Source organism: Eublepharis macularius, chromosome 15, assembly GCF_028583425.1.
Source record: "Eublepharis macularius isolate TG4126 chromosome 15, MPM_Emac_v1.0, whole genome shotgun sequence".
Taxonomy (NCBI): domain Eukaryota; kingdom Metazoa; phylum Chordata; class Lepidosauria; order Squamata; family Eublepharidae; genus Eublepharis; species Eublepharis macularius.
The window spans coordinates 52,980,272-52,992,749 of NC_072804.1; the positions used below are offsets into that span (position 1 = coordinate 52,980,272).

The 12,478-nt window shown below is 44.4% G+C and overlaps 1 protein-coding gene across 1 annotated transcript; it reads right to left on the reverse strand.

Annotated features, from left to right (window-relative positions):
• Positions 1-658: 658 nt before the first annotated feature.
• On the reverse strand, positions 659-5,600 carry LOC129343050 (apolipoprotein A-I-like). Its single transcript, XM_054999008.1, has 3 exons — positions 5,492-5,600; positions 3,431-3,578; positions 659-1,359 (listed from the first exon to the last, which is right to left on the reverse strand). Exons 1-3 carry the CDS (start codon positions 5,532-5,534, stop codon positions 807-809), a joined length of 744 nt encoding a protein of 247 aa, XP_054854983.1. The 5' UTR covers positions 5,535-5,600; the 3' UTR covers positions 659-806.
• Positions 5,601-12,478: the final 6,878 nt, after the last annotated feature.

Consider the following 12,478-nt stretch of genomic DNA (forward strand, 5'->3'; position numbering starts at 1 on the left):
CCTACTGCTTTGCTCAGCCAAGACAAAAGCCTTTCTTCTGCCTTCCTCCAGTGGAAGCAGTTGAGCAGAGAAGAACGGTACAAGCATCTTTGTCTTGTTGCATTCTTTCACCATTGGGGCAATTTTAGGTATCGTGGTTCGTGTTGCCTTTCTATCTTGGAAAAGATAGCTCTGGTCTCAGGACAAAACTCCAGGACCCTTCCTGTGTCGGCCAGTGAGAATCCAGACTTAAATACTTTTAACTGCAGGTGGTGACCAGGTTTGCGGGGGGGGGGGGGTGCTAGAAATGCTAGGATTCAAACCAAATCCTTGATTTCCAGCCCTAGAAAAGTTTTCATAAAGGGGCTAATAGGGAAGGCCCAGAAGTTCGGAGCAAAGTAGATGTTTTGCATGCTTTGGTGGAGTGGCACCTTTTCTGTACTTTTTAGGCTCTACTATATTCCACGGACTGTTTCCTATCTAGGAAGCCAGAGGAAAGAATCTGCAATATGCTGAACTCAATCCTGTTGGGTACTGGAGAGCAATCTGTTAGTTATGGGAACCGGTACAAGGGGGGAAACCCGGCACAACTGTCTAAGCTGGTTTGTTTTTGCTTGACTGTCAGTGGATGAAGCTGCAGGCGAATAAGAGACCAACATGATACAACTAGAGCACTGGCCAAGCTTTCTTCAGGCCTTTATTGCATGATTTGCAGGAGGTTACAGACATCAGCCACACCCCTAAATGCTGAGGGTAACATATTGCAAAATCCCCCAGGGTCATCAAATTCTGTTGATGAGTCTTGGCCAAAATTCTGCTCTCTAATGCTAGTGGGAAAATCTCTGATCTGTGGGGAACGGCCCATAGAACTCCTCGATGAATTGTCGGAATGCCTTCTCAACAGGGGCCACGTAAGGCTGCCAGACTTGTCTGGCTGACTCCTCTTCATGCTCGAACCACTCCTGTACTTGGTCTGCAAAGGGCTCCAGGGATGTCTGGAATTCTTGCCACTGGCTCCGAACGTTCTCGGCATAAAGGGCCAGCCGAGTTGCCAGCGCCTCCAAGCTGGATTTCAGTTTCTCGTTCAGGTTTGCATTCACCTCCTGCGCTCTGGCACTGAGGGCCTCTGCATGTGGCCTCAGCATCTTCAGGACAGGGTCGGTGTGGGGAGCCAGCATAGGATGCAACAGATCGTAGAGTTCCTCTGCGGCAGGTATCAGCTTTCCCGTTAATCCGAACACAGCAAAGTAAGCCTTCAATGTCATGTCTATCGGTAGTGAAGCCACCAATTCGTATGTTTCCGCAACCTCAGAGGGCAACTGTCCTCGCAGTTTATTCCAGCGCCTGTTGATTTTGAAATAGCTATCCTGTATGTGATGTCTGCAGAAAAAAATGAGGCAAGGTTGGAGAAGTTAGGTCCTGTTGAGCGCTTTCCCCTCTTTGAGGGAAACCAGGTTATAGACATCAGTGCTAAATAGAAACTGGTAAATAGAAGTATCCCACCTGCTGTTGCGTTAAATATTACCTTACTAGTTCTATGTTGTCTCATGTCAGTCCTAGAATTGCTTGTGCTCTATTTCAGCATCTCTTCAGCTCTGTATTGGATTTTTGCTAATGTTATGTCTTAGTAAACTTGCATTTATTTATCTTATGACATTGTTTATTGAAATGCCCTTGATATTGACTGTACTGATCTCACACTATCTAACCAACTTGAGTGTCAGTGAGAAAGACAGACTATAAATGACATAAATAAATACATACATACAATAAAAATCAGCAGGCATAGGAAGCTCAGTGTGGTGTGTACAGGTTAGAGTGTCTGAACTTCAGTTCAAATCCTTTGCCATGAAGTTTGCTGGATATGACCTTGGGCTTTCCAATCGTGTGGCCTTCCTCACAGGATTGTTTTGAACATAAGGGGAGGGGTAGATGGGGGAGAGCCCTGAGCTTGCTGTAGGGAAAGAAATGTAACAAATACTGCCCCCAAAGGGTTCACTTTCATCTTATTTATTAACTTAGAATATTTATATCTTTCCCAAAAGCTACAGAGGCAGTTATGTTCTCTCTCTCTCTCTCTCTCTCTCTCTCTCTCTCTCTCTCTCTCTCTCTCTCTCTCTCTCTCTCTTTTGACGGACACTGGAAGTGTCACAGTGGATTCGACCGTTCAAACATTTTCTGTGAATTTCTGAGGAACCAACATATGTTAGGTGGTCCATCAGACATTCAGCAGCGATCTTGAGGTGAGAATACATGTGGTGGTTCTGTCTGGAAAAGAGGAAGTGGGGTGGGGTACAGAAGCACAAGCCAAGGTTCTCTCCCCCTTATCCCAGCAGAAATGTGAGGTTTTGTTCTGCAGCTTCCATGGGCTGTCTTGTCCTCTTCACATTGTGCAGCTCTTGGTGTTCATAGTATCTGAGTGTGCATGAGAGTTCTGAGTAGGGTTGCCAGCTCCAGGCTGTGGATTTCCTGGAGATTTTGGAGGTAGACCCTGCGGATGGCAGAGGTTGGGGAGGGGAGGCCCGTCAGCAGGGTGTCAGGCCCTCCAAAGCAGGTCAGTTCCTCCTTTTCTCCAGAGGAACTGATCTCTGTGAAAGGGAGAGCCCTCCTATGGGCAAAATACCAGATACAATCAATAAGATACTTGATATAAAGGTAAGTTTAAAGTGCAAAGTGCAGTAAATATGTGCAATACAATAAACAGAAGTGCTATGCCATAAATATCAAGAATAAATAATCATAAATGAGACATCCAAGATACAAAGCTAAAATCACACGATCCCCTAAAAGCAGGGCTTCAATCATCAATCATCAATATCTTTCATTGTTTCTCACTCAGTTCAACATCATGTGCTCTTGTCCTGACGCTCCTGGTCAGCAGGTAAGTGAACAAGTCCGAAGCAACTCTGTCCATGGTAATTAATATTCTTTCTCTATTGCAGCTACAAAAACCAGGAGAGTCAAAAGAATCACTCCCAACAGGCTGCTAGCAGATGGCCCGTTTCGTCAAACTTTCTCAAGGGTGAATCAGATAACAGTCGACATTGATTCCATATACACAGATTATGAATGTCTCCTTCAAAGCCAATGGCTTTGTGATCTACGTATATGGACTTGACTCTCCTGGACTTTGTACCTGCAATACTGAAAGAATATTAATTAACTTGCTTTAGACTTGTTCACTTGCCTGAACATATTTACTGCACCTTGCACTTTATAAACTTACCTTTATATGCAGTATCTTATTGATTGTATCTGGTATTTTGCCCATGGGACAGTTCTCCCTTTTATTCTGTTGTCTGTGACCCGTGGCAGCCTCTTTGCAATGGAACTGATCTCTATGGCCTGGAGGTCAGTTGTAATTCTGGGAGATCTCCAGCCGCCACCAAGTTCTGAGTTGGAAGTGCATTAGCGTATATTTTAGAGAACAAAATAAGGCTGCTTTGCTTACTCTAACTGCTGACCAAGCTCTGATCTTCGCACCAAAGTCATTTTTTCGGTCACTGCGTTGCTAATATTTCTCGTATATTCCTGTAGCTCCTCTGCTAACTCAGCCAGCTTAGATCTTGGTTCATCTCTGAGGAGAAGGGACCTGGATTCTGTCAGACAGAAAAGAAACTGGGCATCAGCTCTTCTGCTAGAGATGGTGTAGGACAAGAGAAAGGTTTCTTAACACAACTGGATCCAAACTGTGTTGTGTCATTGGAACAAATGCTTTTGTGCAAGAAAAAGTATCACCCTATATAGAAAATAACAAATAGAAAGGCGACTTCCTAATATCATAAATATGGGGTCTTTGCTGAAGTTCAGAGACAAAGAGAATCATAATAATCTTATGTCTAGTTTTTTAAAGTTGTCCCAATGATTTTTATAAAAGTTTCCCCTGAACATTAACCACAAGGTGTGACTTTGGCTCAATCTGATATTGGCCGTGGCCGTCGTCACACGGCCATAAATTTCGCGCCAAACTAGACATCTCCCACCGAATGTCCACCTTATTCCATTCCAGTTGCGAGATCGTTATTCTCCTTCCCAAACGGGTCCCTATTCATTTTCTCGATCTCCTCTGCTTCCAAGTGAATGTCCAGGATCATCTCTGAACACTTCACAACACCAAAGTGCTCACTTCCCCACTCATCCTTCCTACGTTTTCAATTGATTTTCCTGCCCCTCACTCCCAGAAGCCCTTTCACAATCAGCAATCGTGCACCTAATTAATTTTTTTTATTACCTCAAGGTTTGTCAGGAAGCATAGGCGTCCTTGCAGCTTAAAGTTTAACATTTACCAAGCGGCAGGGAGGGAAGTGCAGGCCTGGGGCGCCTTTCCTCCTGCTCTCCAGGTGGATCGCTGCATTTCCACGTCCCCTGCTCATGTGGCCCAGAGCTACATAGCCCACGCGCATGGAGCATCGCTTCATCGCCCTCCCTCACTCACCTGGCCCCTGCCTGAAGCCGCGCGGCCCAGAGCTGCATAGCCCAGCGTGCTCTGCCTTTCCCCAGTCACATGGAGCATCACTTCACCCCCCCACCCAGCCCCCACAGAGTGACTCCGGGCTATACAGCTCCGGGCCGCATGACTTCGGGCAGAGGCCAGGCAAGCGAGGGGGGAGATGTAGCAATGCTCTGGGCACCTTTCCTCCCGCTCTCCTGGTGCGGGCGGGGGGGGGGAGATGAAGCAATGAACCATGCGAGCAGGGGGAATGTAGCGATCCACAAGGACGACGCTATTTGGTGCAAAACTGCTGGAATAAGTGGCCATGTGACAACGGCCCGTGGTTCCAGAGTACAGATTAAAAAATCAACACCATGGGGCCATGTATGGGGAGGTTCTCTGATGGAGAAAAATCCAAAAGAGTTTGGAAGCGAAAAAAGAGGTGAAGAGGGTTTACAAGCCCCCCTGCCCCCCCAAAAAACACCTGTTGAAAAATGAGATTTCATAATGCTGTGTTGCAAGGTCACAGACACTATTTCGAGAGTTGTTTAGGAATGCCAGTATTCAGTGCCACAGAGAGAACTAAAAGCAGTGGAGGGAAAGAAGGAGATGGTGGCAGGAAAGAAGCTTGCCAGTTGAGGGGGAAGCAGGTAGGTTGGGGAGGAAGAGAAATATATGGTGGCAAATGGGGCAAGAAGTACGGGTCATGGGGGAGAAGACAGCTGTTGCTGCTGCTGTTGAAGAAGGGGAAGTTGGGATTTCCTCAGATTCAGGGCTTTTTTTTCAGCAGGAACTCAGGGGAACCAAGTTCTGGCACCTCTTGAAAATACTCACGTGTCTGTTGGCCTCAGTTCCCCTCGGTTCCCTCTTGAGAGTTCCACCACCTCTTTGCCCAGAAACTCTTGAGAGTTCCTCTGTCTCTTTTTCCAGAAAAAAGCCCTGCTCAGATCAATTGTAGCCCTCTCCGCTTCAGCCTAGCCAAAATGTCTTCTAAATGCATCTTTTTCAAAGTAAGTGAAAGAAGGGTGGTCAGCCCAAGCAGAGGCTTCAAAGTTTCCCTCTCGACCGACGTAGACTCACCTGTGAAGACAGCCCAGGCCAGCACTATGACCAGAAGTTTCATGGTAGCTTAGCGAAGAGAAGTCAACGAGGAGATGAAGGCAGTGGTGGATTCTGAGCCATGGGCCCTCTCAAGGGTATAATAGACTCCTTCCTTCCCACCTCCTGTCATTTATTAACCCAGGGCATCGGCTCCCAGTATCTCTCTGGGATGGGGGAAGGGAGTTTTCCATCTCCTGGAATTATTTTTTTCCCTAGTACATGTTTTTGTGGACTATCACCAAACATTCTAACTTCCAGGAAAGGGAAGTTTTGAAGAGTTGTTTATAGTCTCCAGTCCTTGTAGGAGTTCTTCCTTCACCTGGGCCGTTTTCACACTACTAACCTGCTTCCGTAATGTTGTGAAACGTCACGCAAAAAAACGCGGAAGATAGTGTCTTCTTGCGAGAGTTTTGTGCGATGTCGCTATCTTCCGCGTTTTTTGCGCGACATTTCACAATGTTATAGAAGCAGGTTAGTAGTGTGAAAACGGCCCTGGTTGACAAAGGACTTCTGCAGTTTTTCCAACTGGCTCTGGATATTTTTGGCCTAAGGTCCAGCTGAGCCCCTAAGCTTGGTCCGCAAACCTGACTAAACTCCATTTTGTCTACAGGTCAAAGCTTTCTCATTCTCCAGTGCTGAGCAAAGATAAGGTTTCCCTTTGTCTGCTGCTGTGCAGTTAGACTGAAAATTCTTTCCTTGTTTAAATGTTTTGAGAAATGTCCTTCCTTTCTGCCCATTCAGTCTCCTGGCTCAGCTAGACTCAGATGTTTGATCTAAAGTTACCTGCTTATGAAACCATGAGGTTTCATACCTGGTTTTTCTATTCCTTATTTAGCTGGTTCTTACTCTGACTGAGGTTGGAAATACACATTACTAAATGCCTAGGGATACTCAAGTGAACCTCATTTCATGTGTCCTCCCTCCAGCTTTTCATGCACAGTCACACTTCAATTTGCTCCATGTGAACACATTCATGCGTTTGATATCAGTTCCTCCTCAACTGCTGAAAGTATCACAATTCCCCCCTCCCTCCCACATCCATTCATTGAAATGCAGATCTTGACAGTTTCTCGCACCGTAAAGAAATGCAAATTGGCAAGTCAAGGAAGCCTACAGTACTTGTTCTCGCAGAGAAAACAGAGCTGAATTGGTGTCTACCCTCCGGACTCACTCACAGATGCAGTCACACAAAGGGAGCTTCCGTGAAAGCAGCATTCATGTGCACCGAGCAAGAACAGCCTTCATGTGAATTGAAGATCTCACATAAAATCCTGCACTTGAGCATCTCCAGGTAATTTGCCATGTGTATTTCCACTCTGAGTAAAGTGCTTTCACTTCATCCAAAGGCCTGTTTTGAAGAGGCTGTGCTGAGTTGCTCTGAGTTTTGGAGCCCCGAGCCCCAAGCATTTCTTTGTAGCTCTTCAAGTGTATCCACCCTCAAACGTTTGACTTCATCTTGAAATGCTTCAAGATGTTGCACACAAGCAACACAGTTACACACAAGCTTCTGTCCCTTGTTTGACTTTTATGAGTAGCATCAACCTGTGTGTCCCCCCTCTCCCTATTTTTAAATCCTTTTTGCCATTTTTTGAAATTTCTCACTCTTAAATGGCAGGTAAATTCTGGATTTTCTTTTACTTGTCCACCTCTGCACATGCTCTAGTCAAGCTGCAAGGCTGGGGTGGGTGGTTGGTTTGTGGTTAATACAGATGTTCTTTTTGCTCATATAACCAGAGGAGTTAGCCGTGTTAGTCTGTAGTAGCAAAATCAAAAAGAGTCCAGTAGCACCTTTAAGACTAACCAATTTTATTGTAGCATAAGCTTTCGAGAATCAAGTTCTCTTCGTCAGATGCATGATCCAAACTTGTCAAATACAGAAGAGGAGGGGAGAGAGGGGAGAAAGAAGGGGACATATATCACAAGGGGACAGGATGCAATTAGCGGGGAGGCAACCCAAACTAGCAAAGGAATGTTTGGGTTGCCTCCCCGCTAATTGCATCCTGTCCCCTTGTGATATATGTCCCCTTCTTTCTCCCCTCTCTCCCCTCCTCTTCTGTATTTGACCAGTTCGGATCATGCATCTGACGAAGAGAACTTGATTCTCGAAAGCTTATGCGACAATAAAATTGGTTAGTCTTAAAGGTGCTACTGGACTCTTTTTGATTTTGCTCATATAAGAAAGTGATAAAATGCTGAGGAGTTAGCTGTGTTTGTCTGTAGTAGCAAAATAGTAAAGCATCCAGTAGCAACTTTCGAGCACATGAGCATACGCTTTCGAGAACCACAGCTCTCTTCATCAGATGCATCTGACGAAGAGAGCTGTGGTTCTCGAAAGCTTATGCTACAGTAAAGTTGGTTAGTCTTTAAGGTGCTACTGGACATTTTATTATAAAATGCTGCGGCTTTTCATTGCCTTAAGAACCATCTGACTTTTTTGAAGACCTGAAGTACTGCGTACTGGTAGGACTACAATGTTTTTATATGTTTCACACTTTGCTGAGACAGCACTAAGTTTGGTGGGGTAGAATTGGAGGCGAAAGAGAAATTCTTCCCACGGTGAGGTGACCCATTCTCTCCTGGATCTAACTGGGTATTTTCAGCCTGCTGAACACTTCCTTGCTCTTCAAAATCCTTTTCTCAGTGCCCAAAGGTTGGTAAAATCTCACCTGGCCACAAAATAAGCTTCAAAGTTTCCCTCCAGCTTGATGTAGACTTTCCACTCACCTGTTAAGAAGGGCGAGCTATCAGGAAGACAAAAAAGTTCATAGTGGCTTCCTGGTAAGTCCGGAGAGCTTGCTGGGATAAAGGCAGTGGCTATCTATGAGCAGTGGGAACTCCAAGGGGGTTTGATAATCCTTTCCACTCTCATCTCCTGTCATTCATTAATGTAGGGCATTGGTCTTGGACAAGCTGTCTCTGTGTGCTCCTATTTCATGTGGTCATTGCTGGAATATACAAAACCACTTGAACAAAAAGGAGAAGCAGGGAGCTTACCTCCACGTGCGGCCTGGAGTCCTCCTGGAATCACAACAGATCTCCAGACTTCAAAAATCAACTGCTCTAGAGAAATCGGCTGCTTTGGAGGGTGGACTGTATGGCATCACATCCCTGCGCTCTCCTGGCTCTACCCCAAATCAAATTTCCCAACCTGGAGTTGGCTACTCTAACAGGGACAAACCTCACAGGGTGGTTGTGAAAGTGAATGTAGCAAAGGTTTCCCAGCACTTTGCAATCTAAAAGTAAGCTATTAGGATTTATGGCGGTTGACATTCAAGAGGGCTGTCATTTGAAGACGACGGTTGGCTCACTGGCAATCAGACTGGGTCCTTCTGCCGCACGAGGTAAAAGAACTGAAGATCTTAGCCTCAGGTGTGTCCGTTCACTTATGTCTCAAAAGTGCAGGAATGATATCCTAGGAATTGCAGGATTTCCTTTTCAAAAGTTAAATTTAGGATTGATTTAAACGTGATGGTGACGGAAGCAAAGCACTCTACATGCTGAGAGGCTGTGCAAGTGGAGACGTGAATTTAGAAATAAAAATTCAAAAGCGAATGCACCAGCAGGGGGTGCTGCAGACCAGTTAGTGTCTAGTGATGTAGTTTTCCTGGACTCACTAGGCACTTGTTTCCTTCCTTTTATCCATTTATTATCTTGTCAAAATTTACACACACACACACACACACAGATGTTTACTTACTGAGTGGCATTATATTCATTTTGGTGGCTTTTTTAAAAAAAAGGATGACCAAATGTTCTCTATTTCGTTTCTTTTTATATTCCTTTAAGACGCTTGTCAACAGTTTCTTTTCTGTTTTCCAGGAAGGGAGTCCTGACTCTTGAAAGCTCATGCCTTGGAAATCTACTTGGTCTTTAAGGTGCTATTGAACCTGGATCTTGCTGTTTTCTGCAGCTACTTTTGTATATTTGTTTGTATTCTGTGTGCACGTCGTACATTTTTTAATCTGTAGGAAGCACCGTATGTCATTCATATGTCTAATTTGTGTACATGGTGCTGATTTGTCAGTACAAAATCACATTAGAAAATGTGTATCTTTGGGGTTGGGTGGGAAATGTGGTGAGGGTAAACAGAATACAGAGCGTACAAAAGATACAATGAATTCATACAAAGAAATGAAATTAAAAGAGGTCAAAGGAAAAGAGAGGAGCAAAATAGAAGGCGGAATCTTGCCCAGATGTGGCTGAGCGGATGAACAAATTGTATGAATAGGCATCTATGGCCAAATTAACATCTTATACACATAATAGACCAATATTAGAATTTCAGAAAAAAATGGACTTTTTTGACTGCGTAACTGGAAATTAAGAAAAACTAAGAGTAACTGTTATTAAAGTAGACCAACTGTAAAATTAGTATTTTAAAACTTTGAGTATAAATGTTGAGTGTATGGAAGTAAGGAGATGGACAGGGGAAAATTGTTTTGTAGTATAATAGGCTGTTATATATTCTGTGTTTATTGTTTTTATGTATTATTATATCATTTTATCCATTGTTTATTGTCTTTGGTTTTTTACTTTCAAAGAAAAACTTTTTTTTAAAGGAAAAATGAGGAAAAATCCAAAATGATCCAACTGTTAAAAATCGTGTAGGCATTTTAAATATCGGCTACTTACACTTGGGAGAGCAAGATTCAGGTCTGCAAAGGGATCTGTGATTCTCGAAAGCTCGCACCCTGGAAATCTAGTTGGTCTTTAAGGTGCTACTGGAGCCAAATGTTGCTGTTCTACTACAGACCACCATGGCTACCCATCTGAAAATTACATTTGGAACTACAGCCGTTTTCACACTGTTTATCAGCCACAAAACATCGCACCGAGCTCCCGGAACGGCAGCATCTTCCTAGTGTGATTTTGCGCGAGAACTACCGTTCTCATGCAAAATCGCATCAGGAAAACATTGTCGTTCTGGGAGCTTGGCGCGATGTTCCGTGGCCAGTAAGCAGTGTGAAAACGGTCTATGTGAATATATGTGAGAAACCATCACAACAAGCATTAAAAAACTGAAAATGTGTATTTTCTAACATAACATATTCGAATGGATGGAGGCTGGATGAATATTTGTCAGAGATGCTTTAGGCTGATCCTGCACTGGGCAGGGGGTTGGACTAGATGGTCTGTATGGCCCCTTCCAACTCTATGATTCTATGACTCTATGAATGGGTGCAAAGCTGATGGAAAGCGTGGGGACGTGAGGTTTTCTCCAGTCTCTGTTTGGTGCAACGTTGGAATGTAAAGAAGTCTTTAGTATCAAATCACCACCAAGGAGAAATTCAAAGCATCCCTAGAGCCATAGATGCTTTCATTCCATGGATCCTTTGACTCACTCAGGATCCACATCCTGGCACGGGCCTCGTTCACAGAACCTGTCAGACCTGCCTTTCTTGGATCACGTGGAGTAGGCGTGGCCAAGGAGTGGCGCGAGGTGTGGCAGGGTGTACACGTCACTTTGACTCTCTCATTGGTCCCGCCAAGTCACGTGACATCCTATCAGGCATTTCCTTCCAAGCATGAGTGTTTGGCACCTTCCATGCATGGCTAACGTGAGTGGCAATTAGTGGGTGGCAGTAGAGCTTCCTAAGACAGTCTGGGCCCAGATCTCAATCCCCTTGTGTTGGCTGTTTCCTCAAGGACGATGTGCTTGGCTTCCTTACAATAGGACTGTTTTCAGAATAGGGTTGCCAGCCTCCAGGTGGTGCCTGGAGATCTCCCATAGTTACAGCTGCTCTCCAGACGACAGAGTGATTCTGCACACGCTGGATAATGCACTTCCAATCCTCTTTATAGATCATTTGGAACGGATTTCTTTGTGTGCGGAACAAAAAATCCACCTCAAACGACTGATAAAGTGCATTGAAAGTGCATTTTGTATATGGTGGAAATGGACAAATTAACTAGAAAGCTAAAAGAACAAAGTTCGAATGATTTTTTGACAGATTGGAGAAAACTTAAAGACTATTGGAAAAGAATTGGGATGTGAAAGACCAGTTGTGGTCTATGTGTGCGGAACAAAAAATCCACCTCGAATAGGGGTGTGCAAGGAAAAAACTTTCGGCTTTCTTGTTTCGGGATTACCCGAAACAAGATTCTCCTCGAACGACTGATAAAGTGCATTGAAAGTGCATTTTGTATATGGTGGAAATGGACAAATTAACTAGAAAGCTAAAAGAACAAAGTTCGAATGATTTTTTGACAGATTGGAGAAAACTTAAAGACTATTGGAAAAGAATTGGGATGTGAAAGACCAGTTGTGGTCTATGGACAATTTTTGATGAGTATTATGTAACTTGTTGAATTTAATATTGATTGTAACTTTACCTTTGAAGATTATGGAAAATAAAAGAATTAGAGGGAACAATGTATGAATTATAAGGTACAAGTGCTGTTGGAGGTCTGATGGGAGGGAGGGGAAGGGTGGGTTGGGGATAAATTTGTACTTTGTAGGAGAAAGAAACAGTGAAGTGTATATGTTTTTTTATGTTTGTTCTCAACCTATCCAATAAAATGTTTCTTTTAAAAAAAAGAAAGTGCATTATCCAACGTGTGCGGAATCAGCCTCTGGCTGTTCAGTTTCTCTGGAGGAAATGGCTGCTTTGGAGGCTGGACTCTATGGCATTATACCCTGCTGAGATTCTTTCCGTCCCCAAATCCCATACTCCCTAGGCTCTACCTAGGGTTGCCACACACCCTTACCTTCCTGGAAGGAGGGGGCACCTTGGGCTTATCTTCTTATTGCTCCCAGCATGAGCGCAGTCCCACACCAGCATGATGACATCACTTCTAGGAAGTGACGTCATTGCACAAGGTAGGGGATCATGTCTACACTTTGCAGCAGGCTGATTTGGGCCCCAAATCAGCCCATTTGGGGCCCAAATCAGCCCGCTGCTGTGCATGGGAGTGCTCTTGGAGAGGCACAATGACGTCAGTGATGTTGTCGTGCCAGCTCTGGGA